Source organism: Gadus morhua, chromosome 3 (genome assembly GCF_902167405.1).
Source record: "Gadus morhua chromosome 3, gadMor3.0, whole genome shotgun sequence".
Lineage (NCBI taxonomy): Eukaryota > Metazoa > Chordata > Actinopteri > Gadiformes > Gadidae > Gadus > Gadus morhua.
Window position 1 is genome coordinate 15,289,361 of NC_044050.1, and position 24,333 is coordinate 15,313,693.

Below are 24,333 nucleotides of genomic sequence, written 5' to 3' on the forward strand. Positions count from 1 at the left end.
TTCAAGATCTAGTTCCTTGAGAAACTCATAGCCTACATATTCACAGCGAACAAATCCAAAGAGAATTCTATCGGACCTATGAAAGATGGGGAGAAAGGGTGGGGGAGGGACACAAGCTGAAAAGTTTATTTTTTTTCCGGGTAAAACAGGTCAACAAAAATAATGTCATCCATTTCAAATAGGTAAAAAAAGAAAATATATATTTTTAAACAAAACAGTTACAGCAACTGCTAAGCCCTTATGTGTATACAGTATATATGTTGATCCAGAAACACAGGACAGTCAGACTTCCTCCAGCGGTGACTGAAACACTGATTTCACTGTCGTCTGGTAGCTAAACAACTGTTCAATTTACAAAACAGGCCCAGGAGATCCTGGTCATTCAGCTTGACTGGACAGTTAGCATTATATTTCACATTACAGTACGCGCTTAAATTATATTATGCTGCGATAAGGGCATTAGCTCAGAAGCCTGCAAATCAAACCGTTATAAATAAATATTTTGAAAGTTGGTGGCGTATGTGCTCTGGCAGAAGCAATATGTGCATGTTCTGCTCGCTGTACTCAACATAATAAGTGTTTACGATGTGTGACTTTGAATTTCCCCTGTGGATCAATTAAGTATACATCTATCTATCTATATCCTGTATTGTGGGCGGAACTTCGACGGCCGTAAAACAGTTAAATGCATGGTGCCAGGCATTTTGCGGATTATTATAGATTCCATGATAGGCCATACAGTGCTCAACTGTATGGCCTATCATGAGCTCAACTCAACAACGTTGTGAATGTATAAGCCATCAGTTAGCAGGATATGGGAAATTACCCCAAGAAACAATAGTGCATTATAGTGGAAAACTGAAAGAAGATTGGGCAACGATGATAGGATCATTATTGCTAAATGAATTTCCCAACACAAGCTTCTCATAGTGGCATATATACATTAACATATGGCTCCTGCAATCAAAACTAAAACAAGTTGCAATATAAGTATAAAAAAGATATATGCATCGTACTAGTTAACCGCAATGCACTACTTAAGTATAACAGGGAGCGGGTATAAATGATTTCACTAGAGGACTACACATCATAGCCACGTAACGGTAAAACCGTTAAACAGCTAGCGTAGTGTTCAGTCACAATGGGAATACTTACGGATTTAACTATAACTCTGTTGAGAATCTGTTAATAAGAACCACCAAAACACGCCCAACTACATTCTAGATCTAGATCTGAGTTTGTTTGGGGAATAGAAATTGGATCAAGGGTGTTTTTTAGTTTTTCACTTGGTCTTGTAATTGTAATTTCGATCACTCAACAACATGCACACGATCAGCCAGAAAATCAAGTAAAAAAACAAAACTGTATTTCTGTTCGAAACCGCAGGCATCGAACACCTTAAATATTCTGGATCGACTCGCATATATAGATTATTGTTATTAGCCTTTAGATTTATTTGTATGAAAAAAAATTCTAGCTAATGATCACAGCATCGGAAACAAATAGAAAAATAAAACTGCTAACAGAAAGAAGAACTAAAAGCAAGTGGCATCCAGGATTATAACAAAAAAAGATAACATGTCTTAAAGTGTCTTATCCATTCCCTAATCCCATGTTTCACAACCTGTGACATAATCCTGTGTGTGTGTGTGTGTGTGTGTGTGTGTGTGTGTGTGTGTGTGTGTGTGTGTGTGTGTGTGTGTGTGTGTGTGTACATGCGTATGTGTGTGTGTTTAATCCTCCTCTCCTCCTCTCATTTCAGAGTCATCAGCAAATAAAGTGCAGTAGCCTTGGCCCTGATAACCTCAGAGACCCTCCCCACGTCCCCCTTCCCCCCTCACCCTCTCCACACTACACAGTCCCGGGGAAGGAGTCCCACCACCACCACCGGCCCTTCCCCGTCCCCAACCCCCGGTCACACCAGGCTGAAGCCCTCGTACTGTTCGATGGCCTGGGTGAGGCGGCGCCGCAGGGTGTCTTTGGTGAGGTACTGGGGCAGGTCCAGCAGGTTGTAGCAGGTGTGCGCCACGGGCAGGTAGTGCTGCTGGGCCGTGGTGGACTGCAGCGCGATGCGCAGGCTGGCCATGCCGTGGATGGGGATGCGGTCGCTGCCTGTCAGGAACACTGAAGGGGCGAAGAGATTAGCATGAATGTGGAGTGTGGTTTATTATTGGACCTAGATTGTGGTTTATTATTTAGTCTAGATTATTGTTTCTTGTTTGACCTAGGCGAGGGTTTCTTATTTTGTCTACATTTTTGTTCTGCTTGATATTTTTCCGGTGGCGATTGCGATTATACTAATGAAATGGCCTTTGTGTTGGTTTCCCTTCTGTTTTTTTTTGTGAGGTTAGTTGGTTACTAGACGTGGGTTGTTTGTGTGTGTTAAAGAAAATATCTCCGTACACAAGAAAACCCAAAAAACAATTTTACACTCTCATTAGCATGCCAGACCAGTAGGTGGCGACAAAACTTTATGCCCATCACCACAGAAGAAATAGCATTGAGCAGTGAATAAAATCATATGAATACACAGCATGACGGTGAAGTTATGAAGTCAACTAGTTATTACCTAGTAAATCTAACTTACTAGGTTGACTTACATGTCATTTAACCTAACAGAACTAGCTAGCCACACATTACCAAACCAGTAGTCACAATTGTTTGGATTTCAGGTGCATGTGCCAAGAAAATTAAGGTCACACTGAGGTCAAAACGCAGGGAAATTAATATGTAGTCAGAAATACCATATAAGTGTGGACGAGGCCTAAGCTGTTCTTTTATACATGAATATTTCCACATTCTTAACATGTGGATTTAAGTTCTTGGAGGCTCAGATGGTGAGTGGATGATGTTATGTTATCAATAATACTAACACTGTTCAGAAGAACTGTGACTTGAAACAAACAAAGATATTGTGACAGGGTGAGGAACAATGACTCGACAGAGAAACCTGGAGGAACACTTACACAGAAACTGCTTCTTCTTTTCCAGAGGGAAGTCATGGAAGACCTCCCAGAATATCCTGACTGTAGGGTGGGTGGCTGAATACTCCCCCTTATACACCGCATTCTGACACAGAGACACACAGAGAGTTGGCATTGTGTGTGTGTGTGTGTGAGTGTGAGTGTGTGTGTGTGTGTGTGTTGTTATTTGTTCACACACATTTCTAGGTTGGTAGCTTGTATTGCAGTATACAGGCATGATGCCAGTGGTCGCTTGTGTTTATCTTTCTACCTTTGAATAGATTTCCACTCAGGCTTTTAAACTCTTGGTGTGCCAATCTTGCATAACACTTACAGCATACACGCCAAAATAAAATGTAAATAATTCAGAAAACCAACATCAAAACAAGTCTGTTTATGTGTGTTAATGTCCATCACTAAAAATCCCACTGACTCTCTCTATCCTTCTCTCAATCAATGACTCTAACCCCGCAAGCTCCCAGCGGTACGTGCTAACCTTCTCCATCTCCTCCCAGTTGTAGTTGTCGTTGCCCACCACCATGGCCATGAGCTCTGTGGGCTGGAAGAGGGACAGGATGTTCCCCCCGCACACCTTCAGAAAGCCCGCAGAGAAGGCAGAGTACAGCTCGCTGACCGAGCCACTGAACACGTAGCACAGGTAGGCTTCCACAAACTCCTTCCTGGAGGGACAGTGACACATGTACACATACTTGTAGCTGTAGGACAGTGTGCTGTCTGTCCGCATGGATTCTTCACGATGATAATAATAACGAATATTAATCCTGAAGGAAACTGTCTGTCCTAATGGCTCTCCTCTAGATGAGAGTGCAGTGTAAGAAGTATTAGGAATAATAAAATGTATCTACGTTGCTACAAATTAAAATGCAGTAGAGCAACAATAAATATTGAAATATTAAGAGAAATAATTTGCACATAGAAATCCAATCAAATGTACATCATAATAATCATATGCAAATGTAAAGCTATAAAGTGGTGCGCAAAAAAGCTGAAATATTGCAAATTTAACATCTGTTCCTTTGTTGATGTGAATAATAACAGAATAATGTGAATGAAATGTCAATTGTAAGGGGGCCTGCCGCTAGGCTGTGGGGTACCTCTCTGCTACATGCTACCCCTACACACCATCCAAGAGAATTGTATTCTATTCATCTGTTTATCTGTGCATACGTGCACGATTACAATCGCCTTTCATCAAGAAATCGTTTTCCATTTTTTTAATGAATAACCTGACAGAGTTGTTCATAGAAGTCCCAACAACACAACATTCAGTGTTTACCAAATGAGGAACAATTCCTGGAAGTCCTGACAAATCCTTAATCAGCCCTGAACCTCCACGGGCACGGCTGTTTGAATCATTATGTGTTCATTTTTTGGAATAAACAGGCAGAGAGCAGCCCGTGGCTCCAGCACACAGCTTCCTGCCCATGTCTTATCTCCACCTGCCACCACAGGCCTGTCCCTATTCAATGGGTTCAACTGCACTTTCAAGAACAGAAAGACTCTGTAGGAATTTTCAGATGTTACCTTATCATATTCTACATTGTATTTAATTATATTATTAAATGTATCAGTACTTCTCTCTGTACGATTTAAACCTAATAAGTGCTTCTCCTGGGTCTGTTTTCTATTTATTTGCATTTTCTTTAATCCATCAACAAAAACGTGCACATTTCATATTTCGATCCAACTCAGCAGACCTAACAGACCTAAAACCAACAAGGCAAAATACTTCTTGTAATAATCAAAATTACCAAAAAAAAAGCAAAGTCATGCTTACTACCAGTTTTAATTCTTATCTGAGCCATAACAACAGCAGGACCACCCAAACATGGCGTCCGGAAATGTTGTTCTCCCTCTCTAAATGGGCCGGTTGGCGGCGGGCCAGGGGCAGGGAGACGGAGTGTGATCCCACACAGCCGGCCTGGACTCAGGCAGGTGCGGTGTGTTGTCTCAGGAACACACGTCTACCACCGGGTACCGGCCCATGTATGGGCTTTACCCTCCTCTGCACTACGACAGAGAGAGGTCACCAGAACTGTTCACTAGATGGTGGCCCGCAAGCGAGTGTGTGAAAGAGATGAGCGACGTCTAGATGTATGAAGGAATGTCCATGCAGATGCAGATGCATGCAGGCCGGGATGGGACTCTCACTGGCCGAGGGATTCAGACAGATGAGCTCCAAACAGCATGGTCAACAAACCGGTAACGCACACGGGCGTATCTGTCCCATCGGAACTCGGCTTCGGGCGTTGGCATCCGATAGGCAGACTCAACTTCAACAATTAAATGCCTGTCTGTTTTTGTGTGTGTGTGTGTGTGTGTGTGTGTGTGTGTGTGTGTGTGTGTGTGTGTGTGTGTGTGTGTGTGTGTGTGTGTGTGTGTGTGTGTGTGTGTGTGTGTGTGTGTGTGTGTGTGTGTGGCACAATACTGCGGACCAGCACACAGAGCGTCTGTCTGCTTCTGCCCAGAAGAAGCGAGCTGTCACCGGGTCAAATTAAATGGCTGCGTATTTAGGACAGAGATTAGTTTCTAGATCTCTTGGCGGGCACAGCATCGGCCACTGTGAATCAGGGAGATTGCGCCATCTGTCCAAAGCAGAGCATTTAGAAAGGACAGCATGAAAATAATGTTGATCATGATAATGTCGGTGGCCGGGATGCAGATTTAAACATTCAAATGAGTGGTTCAGGCAGAGTCGGGCTACGTTTGACAGAGGAAGTTGTCTGACAACATGAATAAAAGATTCTTCTGGCCCAGAGAGCAGTACTGAATCTATATCTTTCAGATTCTGTTATTTTACGGCTCTTTTTGTGAAAGAAAATTGTATTAATTTCTTTGTCTTCCTTTTGTTGCATTTCTGTGCTTCATGACTGTTGTTTTTAGCATGTTATTAAATCAACCAAAGCGTCACATTTAGGTAGTTAAAAGACTGTAGCTAGCTCAGTACATTTTTACAGACATATTGGGTATTGACTAGGGGTCAGGTTTATTCACGTAGCACCTTTCACTCACGACGGGGGCTGTATGTCATTGTAAGAATAGTGAACTAAATGCACACATAAAAACCCAGACAAACGCAACGCACAAATGCATTAGGCCATAACAGCCCCCAGTCCCCTCTAGACCCCCGGGCCTCTCTAGACCCCCGGGCCCCTCTAGACCCCCTCTAGACCCCCGGGCCCCTCTAGACCCCCAGGCCCCTCTAGACCCCCGGGCCTCTCTAGACCCCCGGACCCCTCTAGACCCCCTCTAGACCCCCGGGCCCCTCTAGACCCCCTCTAGACCCCCGGCCCCCTCACCTGTTGCTCTGGTCCACAGAGATGTCTTCCCCTCCAGGGATGAGCTCCATCACCTCCGTCAGCCCGTAGTTCTCCCTGGTGATCTGCACACAGCAGGGGGCACCATGTTAGACCCACCCCCAGGACTCTGGACTGACGGGGTCCCCGGGGAGACCATGGTGGTACCCGGGACATAACGTCATGGCCATGGGTCACACTTTCAAATGACACAGAATTATAAATATGATGCTTATCATAATGAGATCATCGTGTGTGTGTGTGTGTGTGTGTGTGTGTGTGTGTGTGTGTGTGTGTGTGTGTGTGCGCGTGTGTGTGTGTGTGTGTGCGTCCGTGCGTGAGAGTGATTCTAGTCAGAGACATCTAATAGAAAGAGCAGACATCCTGAGATATTTAAATCCTTTTCCTAAAGCAACCATGAATGATATCTGTTACGGATTATTTTAGCAGATGGCTCTTCGATTTTCCACATTTCAGAATTGCGAATTTCTGAAATGAAAAGAATATCGAAATCCAATTCCCCTCATGAACTCCTTAACCCGACGCTGTCCTCTAAGGAATCCTGTGGGTCAGACTGATGTGTGAGGCGCGTCTCACTCACAGCGAAGTTGAGGCAGAACACCTCCTCCACATCGTCTCCGTCGTGGTCCAGCAGCTGCTGCAGACTCCTGGCCAAAGGGGGGGGGAAAGAGCGGCAACATGGAGTCAGGCAGAGCGGTTGGCATTTGTCAGCGGCCATTTTGTCACGCAACCCATTTTTGACATTTAGAGATGAGGAATGCAGGGTGATCATTTTCCTGGAATGGAGAAGGAGGACACAGGGAGTGGAATGATAATTGTGGTTATCTAAAATAAGATGTCTGATTACCGTAAGTTACATTAGTTTCTATCTGTCAGACTTTCTCTGCTACCATACACCACAAGCAATGAATTTCAGCCCTTACTAGTTTCTAGTTAGTCATAGTAGCAATGGATTCATAATAATTAGAATCTGGACCTGAGCTGGGTATCAAGTTACAACAGCCCACCACACCACCCCCAACCCCAGTGATCTACACTGGGGAAGAAACATAAAACACTTGGCCCAATAAAAACTTCACAAACCCATTCCTGCCTCTGATTGGGCACAAGAGGCATTTCCGGTTTCAGTTCTCTGCTTGCCATGTTACACTTGGCATCCATAATGTTGCAGTCAGGACGGCTTGACTAATGGCCCTGGGTGGCCATTTTGTTTGGAATTTAGGCCAGATGCTCATATTGTTTCACTCTGCGGCTGACGTCATATTGATTTCAGACGGGTGGACCGGGGGTAAAAATGTAAAAGCCAAACCAACCTATCAACTCTAACGACTAGGGTCATTTATCAATGGAGCAGCACATAAGATCAATAGGCAATCGGGTTCAACTCAAGTTAATTGGTCTTTAAGGGATGATATTCGTCACGTGAGAATCTTGAAAGGCAACTTGTGGCTACCTATCACAGGTAGACTGAATGTATTACACCCTGATATGCAAAGGCACGCTGATGATTTGGACATTTAACTCAAGTTGGACAGGGAGAGCATGGAGGTGATCTGAACTCAACACCATTGTTGCCATGGCAACATTCTCATAGCCTGGCATTCTCAACCAAATTTGAAATGCAAAGATGGGATTATTTTAGTACTTCATTCATATTCATTTTTACATTAAAGCACATACTGAATCCAGTGTTTTTGGAAGTTTCTTACACCAATGAGTCGGAATATGAATTTGAAAATTAATTTGAATTGTAAAAACAAATGACATTCAAATGTGAAAATTAATATTGGATTGTGAAAATATTAATAAAAGCACTCTCCCAATTTAGTCATCGCAGACAGCCTGGCTGAAAGCATGGGTGGCTGTTTGCCATTGTCTTGCATTCATTCCCGTGTCCACATCTCTGTGCTTCGTAGCACCATTGGGGGGAGTTACCTGCCCTCGGTGGGGGAGAGTTCCTTCAGGTCGTCCAGGCTGGGGGGCACGGCCAGGAGCTTCTTGTACAGCACCAGGGGGAAGTGGAGGTCCACCACGGTGGAATTATAGATGGCCAGGCCACAGATGATCCCGATCAGGTGGAACCAGTTGTGCTCCACGAAACACTGCAGGCACCACACAGTGGTTGAGCAGAAGAAAGTGGACCGAAGCCATGCCAGCTTAATGCAAAAAGCACAGTTTTGGTGTCAAAAGATTTTGAGTCCATAGTACTACTGTTGGTGTCCCTGTTTCAGGTCATGATTTCTCTCATGCACCTGGCCTTGACATGTCAGATTCACGTGACGATCGTACTTCTTGTACTTGTACTTGTAGGGTTGGCTTAGCTCAGGAGGTAGAGCAGTTGTCTTGTAACCGAAATGTTGCTAGTTCGATCCCCAGCTCCTCCTAGCTTGAGTGTTGATGTGTCCCTGAGCAAGACACTTAACCCTAACTGCTCCTGACGAGCTGGCTGTGTCAATGTGTGTATTAACCGATGTAAGTCGCTTTGGATAAAAGCGTCTGCTAAATGCCCTACTTGTACTTCAGTGTTTTTTCAAAGCCTTCCAGGTATTCTGGGGTTTTCATCTGCTACACAACCACAGCATACTGCCATTATCACATTCAATTGAGAGATCAAATCTCTGTTTTTGGTGGATGTAAGGCCCGAGCGAAACAAGAGATGTATACGCATGTATAATGTATTGTAAATGTTCTGTATTTGTGTGCCCATGGCATGAATTTAAACAAATCGAACAGGCTAGTGAGGTACATTCAAGGTTAGTTGTGTGAACTAGAGTGTGGATGATGAGGCAGCTTTTAGTGATACATTTAACCTTTGTGGGTGTTCTGGGTACAGCTGGATAAATAATTCACAGCCATTCGAGGAAAAACATCAAGTGTGTATTTTTAACCATAAACCCATTCTAGACACAGCAGTAGGTTAACCACTGAACCGTCGCGGTTGTTTAATCAGTAACAGACTAAATATTAAATACGCTGCAATTTCAAGGTTTGGTGAAAAACAATATTGTGGTCCATTCCGTACAAGGCCATACATACACAGTACATACACAGTAAACTTACAATTATTCACTGCAGAACAGAATCAGAAGTCAACTATTAGATTGTGGAAGTGAAACTGGCAACATCCTACTATTAATAAATCAAGTCATTTCCATAGCAAGGGTCGTTTCCCCCAGCTATGCCCCGTTACAACTCCTTTGTTCAAGGACATAAATGGCTACCCAGGTATCTGTTTTGTAAACCTCAAAGGGCCCCACTGGTGTCATATTATGACTAATCCAAGAACAAATCCTTTGTTTTGGTGGAAAACACTGACCTCGGTCAAATGACATTGCAAGCCATAACATACACCAGTAGGAAACAATTAAGTATTTATATCTGTCAAGGAAAATGTGAAATACAATCACATCACCATTAGTTTACACATATAATATATTGACTGCCGTTTGTTGTACACATTTATCCAAAATGTCCTATAAAAGCGCGAGTGTTTAAATTGTTATTATAGGTGGACTTAAATGAATCGCTCTCCTTACCCTGGCACTGTTAATGCCTTGCTCTACCAGATGAGATATACAGGGAATAGAACCCCGGACCCTTGATGTGTTAATGCCTTGCTTGATCAGTTGAGACACACAGGGACTTCAACACATAACCCTTGTCTTAAGAGGTGAAAGATAAAGAAAGAGATGAGCTTTAGCTCCATTGTCAACTAAATGTTTCAGATGGTATTTTGTTTAGGCTTTTTTCCCCATTGTGTGCGACATACTATTGGTTTGGCCTTGTACCCAGAGCTAAACCATGCCAGAGGACAGCTCCTTGTACACGGGGCTTTAGGCGCCGATGGTCCCAACGTACCTTGTCGGAGAACCAGAGCAGGTTGGACTCCGGGTAGTGGGTGAACATCCCGTACACAGGATCCATCAGCTCCTTCAGGAGCAGGAGGAAGAATTCCTTGGTCACCCCGCCCGCGTCCACTGCCTCCTCTCCGTCAAAGATCACCTGGTGCAGCGAGGTTGGAGCAGAACAAGGGACGCATCAATTCCATTTTTTTTGCTATTTAAAGGGCTGGCCTCATGCTGGCATTGACATACAGGAGCAATGCTTCATATGATCCCGTTCCACTGGATAGTGGCAACGGAGAAGTTTCAGCGTTTTCTAAACGAAGAAATTAGAACTATTTTCTGGTCACTTGCTTAACATTGGTTTAGGCTTTGTTTTACTCTGCCGTTAAATGTCCTCCCATTCCCAACTATCCCTGGACGAAAGGTCCCTCCTCTGGGTTCCTTCCTCCTTTCTTCTTCTCAGTGGATCAGAGGACTTTTCTCCGTGCTCTTAGGGTAAGGGGATGTCATCATACAATTGTAAAATGTTGGCTTGTGAGGCTTTTTGATGCTGTAACTGTGACTGTGAGAAATTAGGTTAATAGACTGCGGTCTATTTAGGCCATGTGATCACAACCGTTTCGGCGTCACATGTTTATTTTTTCAACCCAACCCCCCTCTGATAGGCTGAGAGCGGATCTAGTAGTCACATGTTGTGAACCCGACCTCCCTCTGATAGGCTGAGAGAGCGTCTGGCCTGGTCACATGTTGTGAACCTGACCTCCCTCTGATAGGCTGAGACAGTGTCTTGTCTACCGACCTTGAGGGGTTTCTTGAGGTCCACGTCTGAGTAGATGGTGAGCTCACGCAGCGCGTCGCTGACTAAGTGGTCCCTGCGCACGTGCAGCACGAGGAAAGGGTTCCTAGCCAGGAGTGGCTCCAGGGTGATCAGCATGAAGACGTTCTGGAGGTTCGCCCCGCTCACCGCCATCTGTGTTCAAGATATCAGAGAGGACAAAAAGATGAAGAAAATAGACACAATAAAACGTCATGGGGCTTCAGTTTATAATATACCATAATGAGAAAAAGGGATTCGATGACATGAATACTGGCGAAACCTCATGAAGCCACAGTGAGAAGCTAAATAACCGTGTACTTGCATTTGTGGTTCTGCACCGGTGATTTTGACGGGACATTCAGTGACATCTGGTGATCTTTAGAACGTGAAGACGATGTGTCGTGGAAAAAAAAGGACATAGACGCAAACCTCCTCAACTCAAGTCTATCCCAAATGAACCGGAAAAGGTAGCAGGGAAGACTACTGGATCCCAAACATCGTGCTTGATGGATCATACACACAGCAGTTACCATGTGTGGGGAGGTGCTCTCTGCAGCGGGGGGGGACACAGACAACAACACCACACAGCGCACCTGATTCCTGGAGTGGCTGCCGCGTGGATGCACGCCGCTAGTACCTGCATTTGTAGCTCAGCATCCGTCTGCAGCATGGTGGTCTTGGCTTGGGCGTTGAGGATGAACGGGTAGGCACACAGGGTCACTGAGCTCTGGAGGGAACACAGAGGACGGTTAGAACGACGCCGACCGAGAGCCATTCACGCAGCCGTCGGATATGTTGGGTATCACAGGCGATGAGATATGTGAAAGACCACTACCTGAATCGATGGTGTTTTCTTTTTCTAAGAAGAAGGAAAAAAAATCAGAGAGAGAGGGCAAACCGCCATGAATGTGGTTGTTTGGAATAACACGCAGGCAGGAAATAGTTGGCATACAGACGACATGACATCAGGACCTGAGGCATGTCCCTGTCAGACTCTCAGTTGACTTATGAGTTGAAGCCAAGGTCAGGAGAAGAGGTTGAAATAAAACATTGATAAAATCACCCTATGCTAGGCTATGTTACAATAGGCTAAGCTATGCTACACTCAGGCCTGCATTAACCTGCCATTGGGCCCTGGGGCTGAGAGGTTTCGTAGGCCCCCTGAGAGGGGATCTTTCAGTGAAGATGTGTAAGTTATTTTCTGACATTTTGCCGTTGTCGACGGCAAAATGTGCTGCAGCTCATGATAGGCCCCAAATCGACGTAGGCCCTGGGGCTTCAGCCCAGGTAAGCCCGTGCATTAAGGCGGCCTTGGCTACACTAGTTACCTGGAGTCATTTGGCAGACTATCCTCTGCTGGTTTATGCTACACTAGGCTACTCTGTTTACATTTACATTAAGTAACTTGACAGACTATGCTATTATATTATGTCACACTGTACTACACTAGGGTATGTGCTATGTGCTAATGCTATGCTATAGGACTGCCTCAACCACAAGTGCAGTAAATGCCAAACGGGTGTTAAGTGAAGGTGACATTTATTTGAATTATCTTTCCATTACCTAATCATCATCTCCATGTTTTGAGCACCACCGTAAACCTTCCAACCAACACCAGCCCAGAGAGAGAGCCACCAGACATGACCTCACCTCAGGGCGGTACAGAGGAGCTGAACCCGCAGCATGACTTACGGTCTCGGCCTTGCTCAGGAACCACTTGAGGTAGTCCTCCTGGATGTCCACCAGCGTGGTGACGTCTGGGATGTAGAAGCGGTTGTAGTCCACATGCTGGGCCTTGAGGTTCACCTGGCAGGACAGAGCTCAAGGGTCAGACCTGGGGTTACCACCATGTCCTGCTGAAGGACACTTGGTAGACGCTTTTATTCCGAAGTAACGAGAGCGCGCACATAGTTCTCAGCATGGGCCGTTGGCTCCAGTGGGATTTCTACTCCCTCACCCCAGCAGTGCTGATGCCACGCTGCACCCGTGGAGCTTCACAGGAGCGCCATATCCAAACATCTATGGTCCCGTTTGGATTCACTGTCCTCTGCATTTGACAAAATGCCTAGACACCTTGAACCAACACCTTAAACAGACCAATATCTAAGCTGTCCATGTGGCAATAAGTATTTTAAGTATACCCTTCAATTTTGCCAGGTTCTGACTATTTAAGTCTAAGTATTTGAATCTGAAAAATGCATACGCATATTACTACAAATTAAGCTTTTTGTTTTGGGACTCACATTTGTGGCATGGTTTTCCTAGCGGTCAAGTGATTCAGTCAAAAGTTCACTGACCAAAGTTAATCTTTTAATCATAACTAAATCTCTGACCACTGTTGGTTAAGGCAGCTACAATCCTCCATCAGGGATTGAGTCTGTCCGATTGGAACCAAACAAACAGAAACACTTTCCAAGATACCCTCTCCAAGATACACGACCCGAGGACGTGGCTTCTGCCGCTGCTGCGGAGAGACGAGCCAGGCGCTGCAGAGGGGCCGTGTGTTTTTCAGGCTACCTTGTGCAGTTTGTCCAGCAGCTTTAGCGTGGCGCTGATGTAGCTCTCGTGGAAGACGGGGATGAGCAGGGTCTTGCCGCCCGTCAGCAGATACACCACAATGCTCTTGTAGGTGTCCACCAGCCGGGCGAACACCCCGTCGTCCAGCAAGCACCACCAGTTATCTGCAGGTCAGAAAGCCTGACCTTTATTAATCAGAAGCCTTTGGGGAGGGGTCAATTGGAGGTCAAGTTAAATCGATGCGCATTGCAGCAACGGTCATTTGCACTTTGCTTACTGGCTATATTAGAAAGTAGTTGCTACTTGCTGATATAGCTAGTAAGCAAAGTACAGATGTATATGTTTGCGCTTCAAAGATGTAGTTTGTGTTTTTGTTCCAAACGTCCTACTCAGGATTTTAACGTGTGTGTGTGTGTGTGTGCACTGTGCATGTGTGTGCATGTGCGTGTCTTATGGCAGCGTCCTACCCAGGACTTTGCTGGGGTTGGGGTCCAGCCGGAGGATGGCCATGGCCAGGGGGATGCTGAGGCTGATGTAGTTGCTGGTGTCCTGCAGGGCGGGGCACTCTGAGAGGATCAGGTAGATCCTCATGGCCTCCACGTCCGGGGGGGAGCTGGGCAGCTGGGGGATGAGCAGGCTCTCCAGGCTCTTGGTGGCCTGGATAAAAGCGTCAGCTCAATGATTCATTCGTAAGTAGTACAATATATTTAATTGCATCAGCATGCATTCAGAAGTGAACAGAAAAGAGCAGAAAATAATATATATTAGAAGGAAAAAGGTTTGGCCACGAAGACAGCATGACTAAAACCCTAGATTGACGGTGGGTTTGGTTGGTTAGAATGAAACTTGCCCCAACCCAACATGGTTCCTAGTACTACACTTGTGAGAGGCTACAGGTTGTTACTCAATCTACAACCTCGTGGACAGGGTTTGTGGCGTGGTATTTACATAATGAAAGTGGTGGTCATTGTCTAAATATATCTGGCTAAGACTTGGGTATTAAAATATTATCTTTACTTGATTCAGCAGGAAGTGGGGTTGGTTTTTCCCCAAACAGAGCGGCTCCTTGAATAGAGCTAGTCATAACAGACACGACTAATGGATTTCGTTCTTGGCTTATATGTAAAACGGAAGTGGCCAGCATAAAAAAAAAAAGGACGATGTTTGATATCACATTACCCATCGTCCGTTGAAACACTGACGGAATGTATTATTATTTATTTTTTTATGCTTTATTATAGAGTGATATAGAGAGCAAGGTATGGGAGATAGAGGGGAGGAGATGCAGCAAAGACAGGATTGGCACCCGGGTTGCTGGGATCAGGACTGAGCCTATATGGTACGCGCTCTACTCGGTGAGCCACCGGGTTGCCCCTGATGGAAGGTTTTTAAGAGGGAATCGGACGGTGCCTCTGCAGGTGATTGAGGGAAAGCGCCCCTCCAGCGCCCCTCCAGGCAGAGAGCCGTTACCTGCTGCAGGAGGCCGGAGTAGGGCGGCGTGCCGAGCGTCTGGAACAGAGACCTGACCGAGCCCAGGTCGATCCCGGGGGCCTTGGGGTTGGTCTTGAAGTGTCCGTCGTCACTTAATAATAATAACAATAATGATACTTTTTATTTTAAAAGCGCATACACTCAATAAAAGTACATACATAGTCAATGTCACACACATGATCAGATAACACTGACAATATGGACACAATACTCTGCTAAGGGAGAGCAAGCACAGCCACTGGTTTGTCCGCTTGATCATTCGATCAGCTCCTCTCCTTGCGCCTTAGGTCACCTGATGAGGCACGTCTCCGCGGAGCGGAAGACCGGGCTTTAGATGAGATCTGGATCAATCCCCGTTCACATCACCCACACGTACAAACACGTGTACACTACACATCACTGGTGCTGTGTGTTACTGTCGCTCGGTGCCCGAGCGGTTCTCGTTGACGATAAACCACCCTAGCACAAGACAGATGAGCCTCACAGCCCTCGTAAAGGCTGCTCCAATATAAATCGTTCACAAGGGAAAACCATTATAGTTAAAACCTCTCCCGGGCTACTCAAACACACATCTTACACTGCAGAGATCCCTCATTACCTTAACGTATGGAGAGCCAGTAGGTAATCTCTCCCTCTCTCTCTCTCATTCCCCACTACTCATGTTTTCCATCGATCAGGGCCCTCATCGACACAATCCTCTCATACGTAAGGATTGCAAAATAGTGACTGTGCAACGAAAGTGTTACTTTTACACACATACACCACTGGTCCACAGCAAACAAATGAAACGTCTGACCGTAAACACAATTCATAATGTATATCATACAAGTCCGAACCAAAGCTTTCCCGGAAAACAAATATGGGACAGGTTATAACGCACTTCATAACATAACCAATACAAGACTCTTATTACCCGCTGACACTACTTTACAGTCAGAAAAAAATGCTGCAAGCGGTTTATGTAACTCGTATCTTGCACGGCTGCGTGGCGCGGCCTGGTTTTCCTCTCGCTCAGACAGCAGACAGAGCGCAGACGCGATGCTAACAGAGAGCTGGTAAGTACTTCAGGGCCCTGGAGGACAAGAGAGAGCCTTTCCCATGAAGCGATAGCATCTGCTGACGGAGGCCTTGCTGAGCCACCAGTAGTACGGTTTACATAAGCACCCTGGGGGCTCCGGGGCCACGGCGATGGCTCCTTTCCCAGCCTCAGAGCCCTGCTGCTTACGCTGTGGGTGTCGTTTGTTGCTGTGTTGTCCCTGCGCTGTCTGTGTCGTGAGACTTGTGGCTTCAACTGAGCAACCCTTGTGAGAATGCAGAACAGCATCTTGGCAAGTTGACCAATCACACATGGGTGGCATGGGTTATTTATTCCTTTTGTAACACATTCAGAGATGGTATCGGAATACAAATGGTCGCAGGTTGACACTTTATACCACCAAGAAAAACAGGACAATTGTACAAAACTAAATGAGAATAAGGGCACTTTTTCTTTTTGTTTATCACCTTTTAACTTTGGCACTTTTTTTCGGCACCATTTCAGTTCAGCTTAATCCCTTTTGGAGGCACTACATTCAGCCTGAAGCTGCTCCATTATTTGTAATATTAGCCTGCCTGGAGCAACCGACAGAACGAGTCGGACCTCCTTCATTCTAAACTAGCAGAGACAGTTTTGACTGGTAAAAGTTACACGTTTGTGTGTGTGTTTTGAGCAGAGCCTGGCTCATGTTTCCTGAGGTTGTCCCAGAGACAGAAGATGTGTTCACTGACCTCTGGTCCAGGAAGCTAGCGTTCCAACATGCCGTGGACGAGAACAGAAGGATGATGTCACTGCAGACAGAAACGGATGGTTACCAGAGCAACGGGTCATGTGATCACACAAGATCACATGACATTTCAACTTAAAGATGCCTTTTTCAAACAAATAACCATTCCCCCCCATATAATTAATAATTAGTAGCTTGTTTGAGAACAATGCGGCTAGTTGTTCTCTCTTTTTAATGATTCAGGCTGCAATGTAAAATAATGTACGACAAACAAAATGATGACAAATAACGATCTATCAACGCATGGGCCTTACTTGGTGAGCGTGGAGTCTGTGTTGTCAATGAGTTTCATCCTCCACGTGTTCAAGCTGTCACTGTTGATCTGAGAGATGCCTCTTGAGACGTCGAGCACCCGGAAGTCTTGTGAGAGGACTGGGTGCTGAGCATACAGAGGCTAACATCAGGAAGCACAAACATAAGGTCAACGGTGATCTGTACAAAAGCCCAGCTAAACCCACTTGTGTCCGTTGACTTCCTACTGAACTGTACTAATCTCCTGGTTCCATTTAGAAGAATGTGCTTACACATCTTCTTGAACCGGTACAAGGAGCAGGGTTTGGGCAGTGCCCATGCTGGTAATAGATTAAAAACGTTGACCGTGAAACCATAGAGGTAGAATATGTAGTGGTGACTGCTTCTGCATATTTCTGAGAGTCAGCCTAAGATATTGTAATCAGAAATTCTGCATATTTTGCACTGCAGAAGTAACGAAGGGGAAATCTAAGACATTGCTGCCCCCCAGTGGCTAATCTTAACGATAATTGAAATCAAAAACCACTTTAATCCTGTTTTACTTAATTTGATGCAGGGAGATGGGACAGAACATGTTTGACAATATAAAGAGCTAAATAAATCAAAAGAGAAATAAACTCAAGCCATGAAACAAATCACCAATACCAAATCATAGAAGGATTCTGAAAACTACTAGATGGGAACATTTAGGCCGTACTCGTACCTGTTCATCTGAGTAGAGTATGAAGTTATGATCTCCTCCACAGTTGATTTTAGTGATAGAACAATGTTCTGATTCTTGCCAATTGAAACAGGGAGACAAGATGTTAACAATTAAGGCATTAACAGATCAACTCACCATTAGTTGATTAATTCAGATATTTTAATGTGAATTAATAAAACATAGACTTTGTTTGGTAGGGTATTAAAATAGATAACAACTGCTGTAAGGCACCGCAACACAGTTAATACCTCGCTTTAAGTTCAACTGTTGGCCAGCCACTAGAGGGCATATTTAACACATAACACATAGGTGTTTAGAAAATCAAAACCTCATACAAAGCGGTAAGCCAAGAATATGATTGTTATATTATCACTTGACTCCGTTAGATGTATATTATATTCTCAAGGTCCATTGCTATAAATAATGTCCTGGGTTTACATTAGAAAACAGACAATCTGAACACAGGCTGTTTATGTACATTTGTCATTGTATCAAATAAGCATAGCGAGATCACATGACAAAATAACACAAATAGCGAGTCACGTGATCACCGGTTCTGTTGGATCGTCCAATGAGAAGGCTCCTCTGGAGGGGGGCAGGGCTTCGGGCGTCCTGCTGCGTGCCCGTGCCCAGCTGTCCGTGCATGTTGCAGCCAAACGCATACACCATCCCAGAGGAGGGCACGTAGGCTAGGGTGTGGCACCTGAGGGGAGGAGGAGAGGAGAGGAGGTGAGAGGGGGGAGGAGAGGGTTGAGATGCGGGAGAGAGGAGATAGAGGGAGAGAGAAGGAGTAAGGGGGAGAAAGGGAGGAGAAGAGTGAAGAGAAGAGGGGAAGAAGATAAAGAAGAGGGGAAGAGAAGGCGAAAGGGAAAATAAGAGAGTTGAGCACAGAGTTAATTGTGCGATCCATTTGTATGGTACGCCCACCGGTACGACTTGTAAGGTCTTAAATCTCCCAGGTTGTGAGGATGGGGTGGATGAGGGGGAGGCTGTTTACCTGCCGCATGCGATCTGCGACACCTCGCTGCCCATCAGCTCCAGCACCCTTCTGGGCAGCGGCTCGTTGTGGACCGAGTCGTGGCCCAGCTGACCTCTGGAGCCCTCCCCAAACGTAAACAAGCCGCCGTCCTGCCACACGCACACGCACACACACACACACACACACACACACACACACACACACACACGCACGCACACGCACACAGTTCACTGAGGTGATGAGAGAAAATGTATTTTACTAATCCCTGGGGAAACATTTGCAAAATGTAATTAGCAATGGAAATGTGGACATGATTGACAGTGGAGGTAAACATTACTGACTTGTATGTGCCACATTATTGACATAAGACATGATCGACAGTGTACTTTGAATTATACAGCAGACTGATATGAAGTGATATCAGCGGCAATATGAGGAAAAGGAGGAGGATGAGGGAGGGGGGGTTAATACCTTGGTCAGGGCAGCAGTGTGTTCGTCTCCACAGCTGATGTAGACCACCTTCTGGGATCTGAGGACCTTGATGTGGCATGGGACAGCCCGGTCTGGGGGAGATAGTACACAGAAGCCATGGTGACAATGCATTGTTTTGCGATGCGCTGGTGTTTCATGTTTTAATTATTAATCTGTTGAGCTCTGACTGACTCTTTCTAAAGTATTGTACAAAAATATATTTACATCACATTTCCCTCACATTTACATTTTTTTATCTGGTCACTTTGCAGGTGTGTGTGCAGACTAGCTAGATCGGAATCAGAATTTTAAAGTTTGCCTTTTTATTTTATTTGAATATTCCTCAGTCGTGGTCAGGTCACTTTACATGACCTTACCCCAATTACTATCCTCCATAAATCCAGATTCATTCAACACATTCCCAGCTCACTTTGTTTCATCACATGGCTCCATGAAATTGAGGTTACCTGCTGTATATACTTCTTTTAGTTTGATTTACATTTGGTTACATTAGAAGCAGACTTTCACATTGTACGTTAATCAGTGTCACAAAAGAAAAAGCCTGATACCCAAGGCTCCATCTTGGTGCTGCTGAATCGCCAGGGGACTCTACCTTGTTCGTCGTTGAGGCCCAGCTGGCCGGCGCTGTTTTTGCCCCAGCCAAACACCGCCCCGGACAGTGACAGGGCAAAGCTGTGGTCCCCTCCGGCGCTGATCTGTGCTAAGGGGATACCCGCCAGAGACTTCAGGGGCTGTGGTGTGAGCGAGCTGGGCTCCCCCTTCCCTAGGCCCAGCTGACCGTTGGTGTTCTGACCCCACGTAAACAACTGGCCGTCTGGGGAAAGAGCGTAGAGGAAAGGAGGTTAGCCGTTTATCTAAGAGCACAACTCTCAATGGCTCATATAGGCTAAATCTAACCTGGACCAGGGCTAGTAGAGGCTAAGATAATATAGGATAGGCTAATGTATGCTAGGCTAATATAGGTTAGGGCTATTGGGGGGGGCTATTGATTTATTAAATAAAAGCAGATGAGCAAAGGAGTTGAATAGCAGTGGAAGGCAATCACATGATAGGCTAAAATATACTAGGTTAAAAAAGGCTAGGCTGCGGCGTTGGGGATATGGAGGGGATATTAGCATGGATTTTAGTGGTTTATTGAGCTAACCTCTGGAAAGAGCGATGCAATGCTGGTTACCGCACATGATTTGCGAGATGCGGTGCTCGCATAATTTCCTGATCAACCTGGACAAAACAGGACAAACATACAAGAGAAAATGGTAAGAAGGAACGCTGATGATGAGGGTTAATCGTTAAGGTTAACACTCAATGTTACCGGAGTGCTATACGTGCAAATCATTTGTTTGGTTAAAGGTGGGCCGTCACGCTTGGTTATTTTCTCTTTAAGAAAGTGTGCTTCATGCACATTTCTTTTAATGAACCAATGCAGAACGTACATCCAGGACCTATGATGACCTGAATGAGGTCAACGGACCGACTTTTCTGTGGTTTATATAGAGACTGAGATGTAGTATGGCCAAAAGACGCATATGAGCATTTATTTGAATCTAGTCTTTTTTTTTTCCGGACAGCATGTAAATAGTCATGAGTTGGACACTCTTACGTTGTAATGTCATTTTTTGTAATATCAATATCGATCGCCATGGGGAAATGTATATTCTCTGCATTTAACCCATCCTACACACACACACACACACACACACACACACACACACACACACACACACACACACACACACACACACACACACACACACACACACACACACACACACACACACACACACACACACAGCTGGGGTACCTGGGGATGCGAACGGCCTCCTCAGCGGTACCCAGGCCCAGCTGGCCCCCGGCCCCGGCCCCCCAGGAGAACACCTGGCCCTGGGCGTTCAGTGCCACTGAGTGGTCCCGGCCACACGACACCCCCGTTATCTTCTGGGTGTCCAGCGTCTGCACCGGTTCTGGGGAGCAGAGGAAGGGACGACGCCATGACCATTGGTTTCAGAGTATCACATGGAAGAGACCAATACGGTGCAGTATGACCCGTCACCAATTTCAGGTGACCGGTAATAAAGGCCATTCTTTTTTTTTTCTCATACTTTAAGGATCTTAGTGGGGAGATCGTGTCCATGTTATTTTGCCGCACGGTCCTCGTTACATCTAAATAAAGGGCTATAAAGGATTTCATGTCATTTAGTTTTGGGGACACATTGGTGCGATGTGGCCGTTTGAGTGCTAGATTAAAATCCTCATTACGGTCGTGCATCCACCCAGAACACTAGAACACGGGGACGCTGTGTCCATATTCTTTTATTATCTACGTCAGTCAATCATTCCCTCCGGAGCCTTGGGTTAGCCTGCAGTGGATTAACTCTGTTACATGGTGGCAGGGTTTCTGGGCAAAATGATTAAATACTTACTATTCAGTCATCTAACACTCGTGTTTATCCAAGGGGGCTTACAGTGGATTCAGATATTTGTTGTTTAGGAACAGGTAGGGATCCAACACAGTTAGTTTTCAAACACCCTAGCCACCATATGTGATAATCTGACTCAAGGACACAATGTGAATAGAACATTGTAAACATACACACATTGAAACATATTTTGAATCAAAGCTGGCCCTTATATGGTGAAAGAAATACTTTGTGATTGCAGGTGTGGTTCAGACAATCTTTGCCTTAGGGTTAAAACAATCACACTACTCGTAGGAGCTCAGAATTGTAGGAGAATATGAAGAGAAAAAGGGTGTTTTGGGTCATGTCACATGATGATTAAAAATCAAAACACTTGGCTATCACGTGACTAAAACCAAAACAGCAGGTTCAGGACAACGGGACATTGTAGGATTGTCCTTGTTGAGAGTCCAGGCTGTTTATACTAGCTCCACCAGAGTTATCCTGGAATGCCAATGACAACACTGACCTTACCGAAACCTAACCAAACATCTAACTGACTGGGAAAATTATGTTGCAAAGGTACTGCCAGAAATAAGGATCCAGATGTTCCTGTGAAACATTCCAACAAACGAACAAGCGAAAGTGAGATCTTGCATGGTGAGAAAAGCTTACAGTAAAAATAACTCCAAAGCCACAGTGAAATGGTTGATCTTAATTTGCTCTTGAGTCAGTGAGGTGGTTATGACAACACTCATTTATGTTAGTGATCAGAATGAAAGGAGTATATTTGGTGAAGAGGTAATCGAATGTGTGTGGTTAGTTCTTGGTAAACTTGTGATGAATAGGTGCGATAATTATGCACTTACAAGGCAAAAAGCAAAATAAATTATTCTCATTCCATGTTTCCTTTTCAAGTTGTCAAAAAACAGATGTCTTAAGACAGAATTTAAAGTTGCAGTAAGATGAAAGAGCTATTGCTTATCATTTTCTATAAATGTTATTTGTTAGAAAAAGCTGCCATTTGCTTCCGCTTTGAGTTCACTTCGCATGCCTCTGTATGAGAACATTTGGACTTAGGCTAATTAACAACCAATCAGGACATCTCTTCCCTGATTGTTTCAGGATATCCATCTCGCCTATCAATCATAGTCTCAAATAGGGACGAAGCGAGCAGGGGAGTTTTTTGTTGGTTTCCCGTTAATTAAAAAATCTTGCTCTCTTCCACTCTTTGCTGCCCTCCCTCACTTTAAAACTCTCGAATCTGACCTAAAACAGCTTTAGCAGGTGTACCCTTCCATGACACATACCTGGCGAGGCGCCCAGCTTGTCGTGTCCCAGTTGCCCAGAGCTGTTGGAGCCACAGGTGAACACCCTGCCGTCCTGCAGCAGGAACAGGGAGTGTTCACCCCCGCAGGCCACCTCTTGAGGCCCCTTCCCACCGAAGGCCTGGCTGTCCCTGGGCTCGCACACAGGGCTCTGCTCCTCGCCGATGCCCAACTGGCCGCTCACGGCATTGCCCCAGCACAGCATTGTGGTGGTAGTGGTGGTAGAGGGAGGAGGGTCAGGCGGGAGGGGGGGGGGGGGGGACACCACTTTGAGGTGGTTTTGAGGAAGATGAATATTAGGGAGGGGGAAGGGGGATATTTCTTAGGCTGGGGAGCAGCCCAGACGTCTCCCCTTGTTAGTCACTATCCTGAAAGAAGAGAAAAGGAGTGTGAGGTGTGGGATGTGGTTGGGAAAACACGCCTGGGAATGGATTTAACAGTGGGTGTGGTTGAAGATGATGCAAACACAGACGCGGAGGAACGGCGTGTTTAAATAAACCTTGCACGTTAATCCCCGTTTAAGCGGTTCCAATCGCCCCATGCTTTAGCCGCAATCCAGTCTATTGATGGACAATACTGACAGGTGGCCTAGGTAATAGGCAAGAATAAAACACTAAAAAGGGACTAAAAGTGCTAAAAGCTGCATGAATGTAACGTTAGGAAAGATATCCGATTTAAGAAATAGAGGAACATGACGAAAAAAAACATTTGCAAAATAGACACGATTTTATTAAAGATTTACATTTTATAGAACTAGGGATCATTATACTCTTATATCCTAAAATACCTTTAATTTTGTTTAAATAATCTCTGAACTTGTGTTAGCAAACTAGATGTGTGCTGCAGCTTCTTGTAGCATGATTTGTTCTCTAGTTGGGACGTTAGCCTGTGCTGTAGTGATGCATGATATGTCGACGCACCTATATGAAGCGTTAGGCCCAACGTTAGTGCAGTAGCGGTCAGTTCCTCAGTGTAATGAATCGCCATAAAACATATTAAATGTGAGAAGCTAAAGCTGATATCGATGTCTACACACTTGGCTCAGTATCAGTTTGCAGCGTAAGCGACTTATCCCCTGCTAGACATTCCGCCTTATTACAGCCTACTGGCTATTGTTATTCTCTTAACATTGTAATGTAACTGTTGTATGTTTAATAAGGGTTTATCAGACAAAAAGCAGTATTTACCTAGAGATTGGCATTCCGTCATTCTGGAGATGGGGCGTTTTGATCAAACACACGTAATAGAGCAATAACAAGGAAGTGACTCGACTGACGTCGCCGAACATGTGACTGCGCTGTCAAACTCCCGTGTTTACCATGGATCTGCCGTGATTGGATAATCCTCTGACCCAGGATTTCTTTATTCTACCTCTATCACTTAATTGTT

General features: G+C 45.1%; 1 protein-coding gene across 3 annotated transcripts; it reads right to left on the bottom strand.

The window, feature by feature from the left end:
* Positions 1-99: 99 nt before the first annotated feature.
* Positions 100-24,250, bottom strand: herc3 (HECT and RLD domain containing E3 ubiquitin protein ligase 3). 3 transcript variants are annotated; one of them, XM_030351150.1, is made up of 25 exons: positions 24,132-24,250; positions 22,927-23,312; positions 21,022-21,181; positions 20,365-20,441; positions 19,813-20,034; positions 19,200-19,291; positions 18,747-18,877; positions 18,301-18,452; positions 17,750-17,823; positions 17,049-17,173; positions 16,739-16,798; positions 14,951-15,062; positions 13,948-14,137; positions 13,481-13,644; positions 12,656-12,769; positions 11,799-11,822; positions 11,601-11,690; positions 10,946-11,116; positions 10,160-10,303; positions 8,237-8,403; positions 6,882-6,948; positions 6,284-6,366; positions 3,460-3,643; positions 2,967-3,069; positions 100-2,124 (listed from the first exon to the last, which is right to left on the bottom strand). In XM_030351150.1, the coding sequence occupies exons 2-25, from the start codon at positions 23,147-23,149 to the stop codon at positions 1,916-1,918; spliced, it is 3,138 nt and encodes a 1,045-aa protein (XP_030207010.1). In that variant the 5' UTR covers positions 23,150-23,312; positions 24,132-24,250; the 3' UTR covers positions 100-1,915. The 3 variants fall into 3 exon arrangements, with proteins under 3 accessions (XP_030207010.1, XP_030207009.1, XP_030207011.1); XM_030351149.1 differs by having other exon boundaries at positions 17,049-17,188; XM_030351151.1 differs by lacking the exon at positions 11,799-11,822 and having other exon boundaries at positions 17,049-17,188.
* Positions 24,251-24,333: the final 83 nt, after the last annotated feature.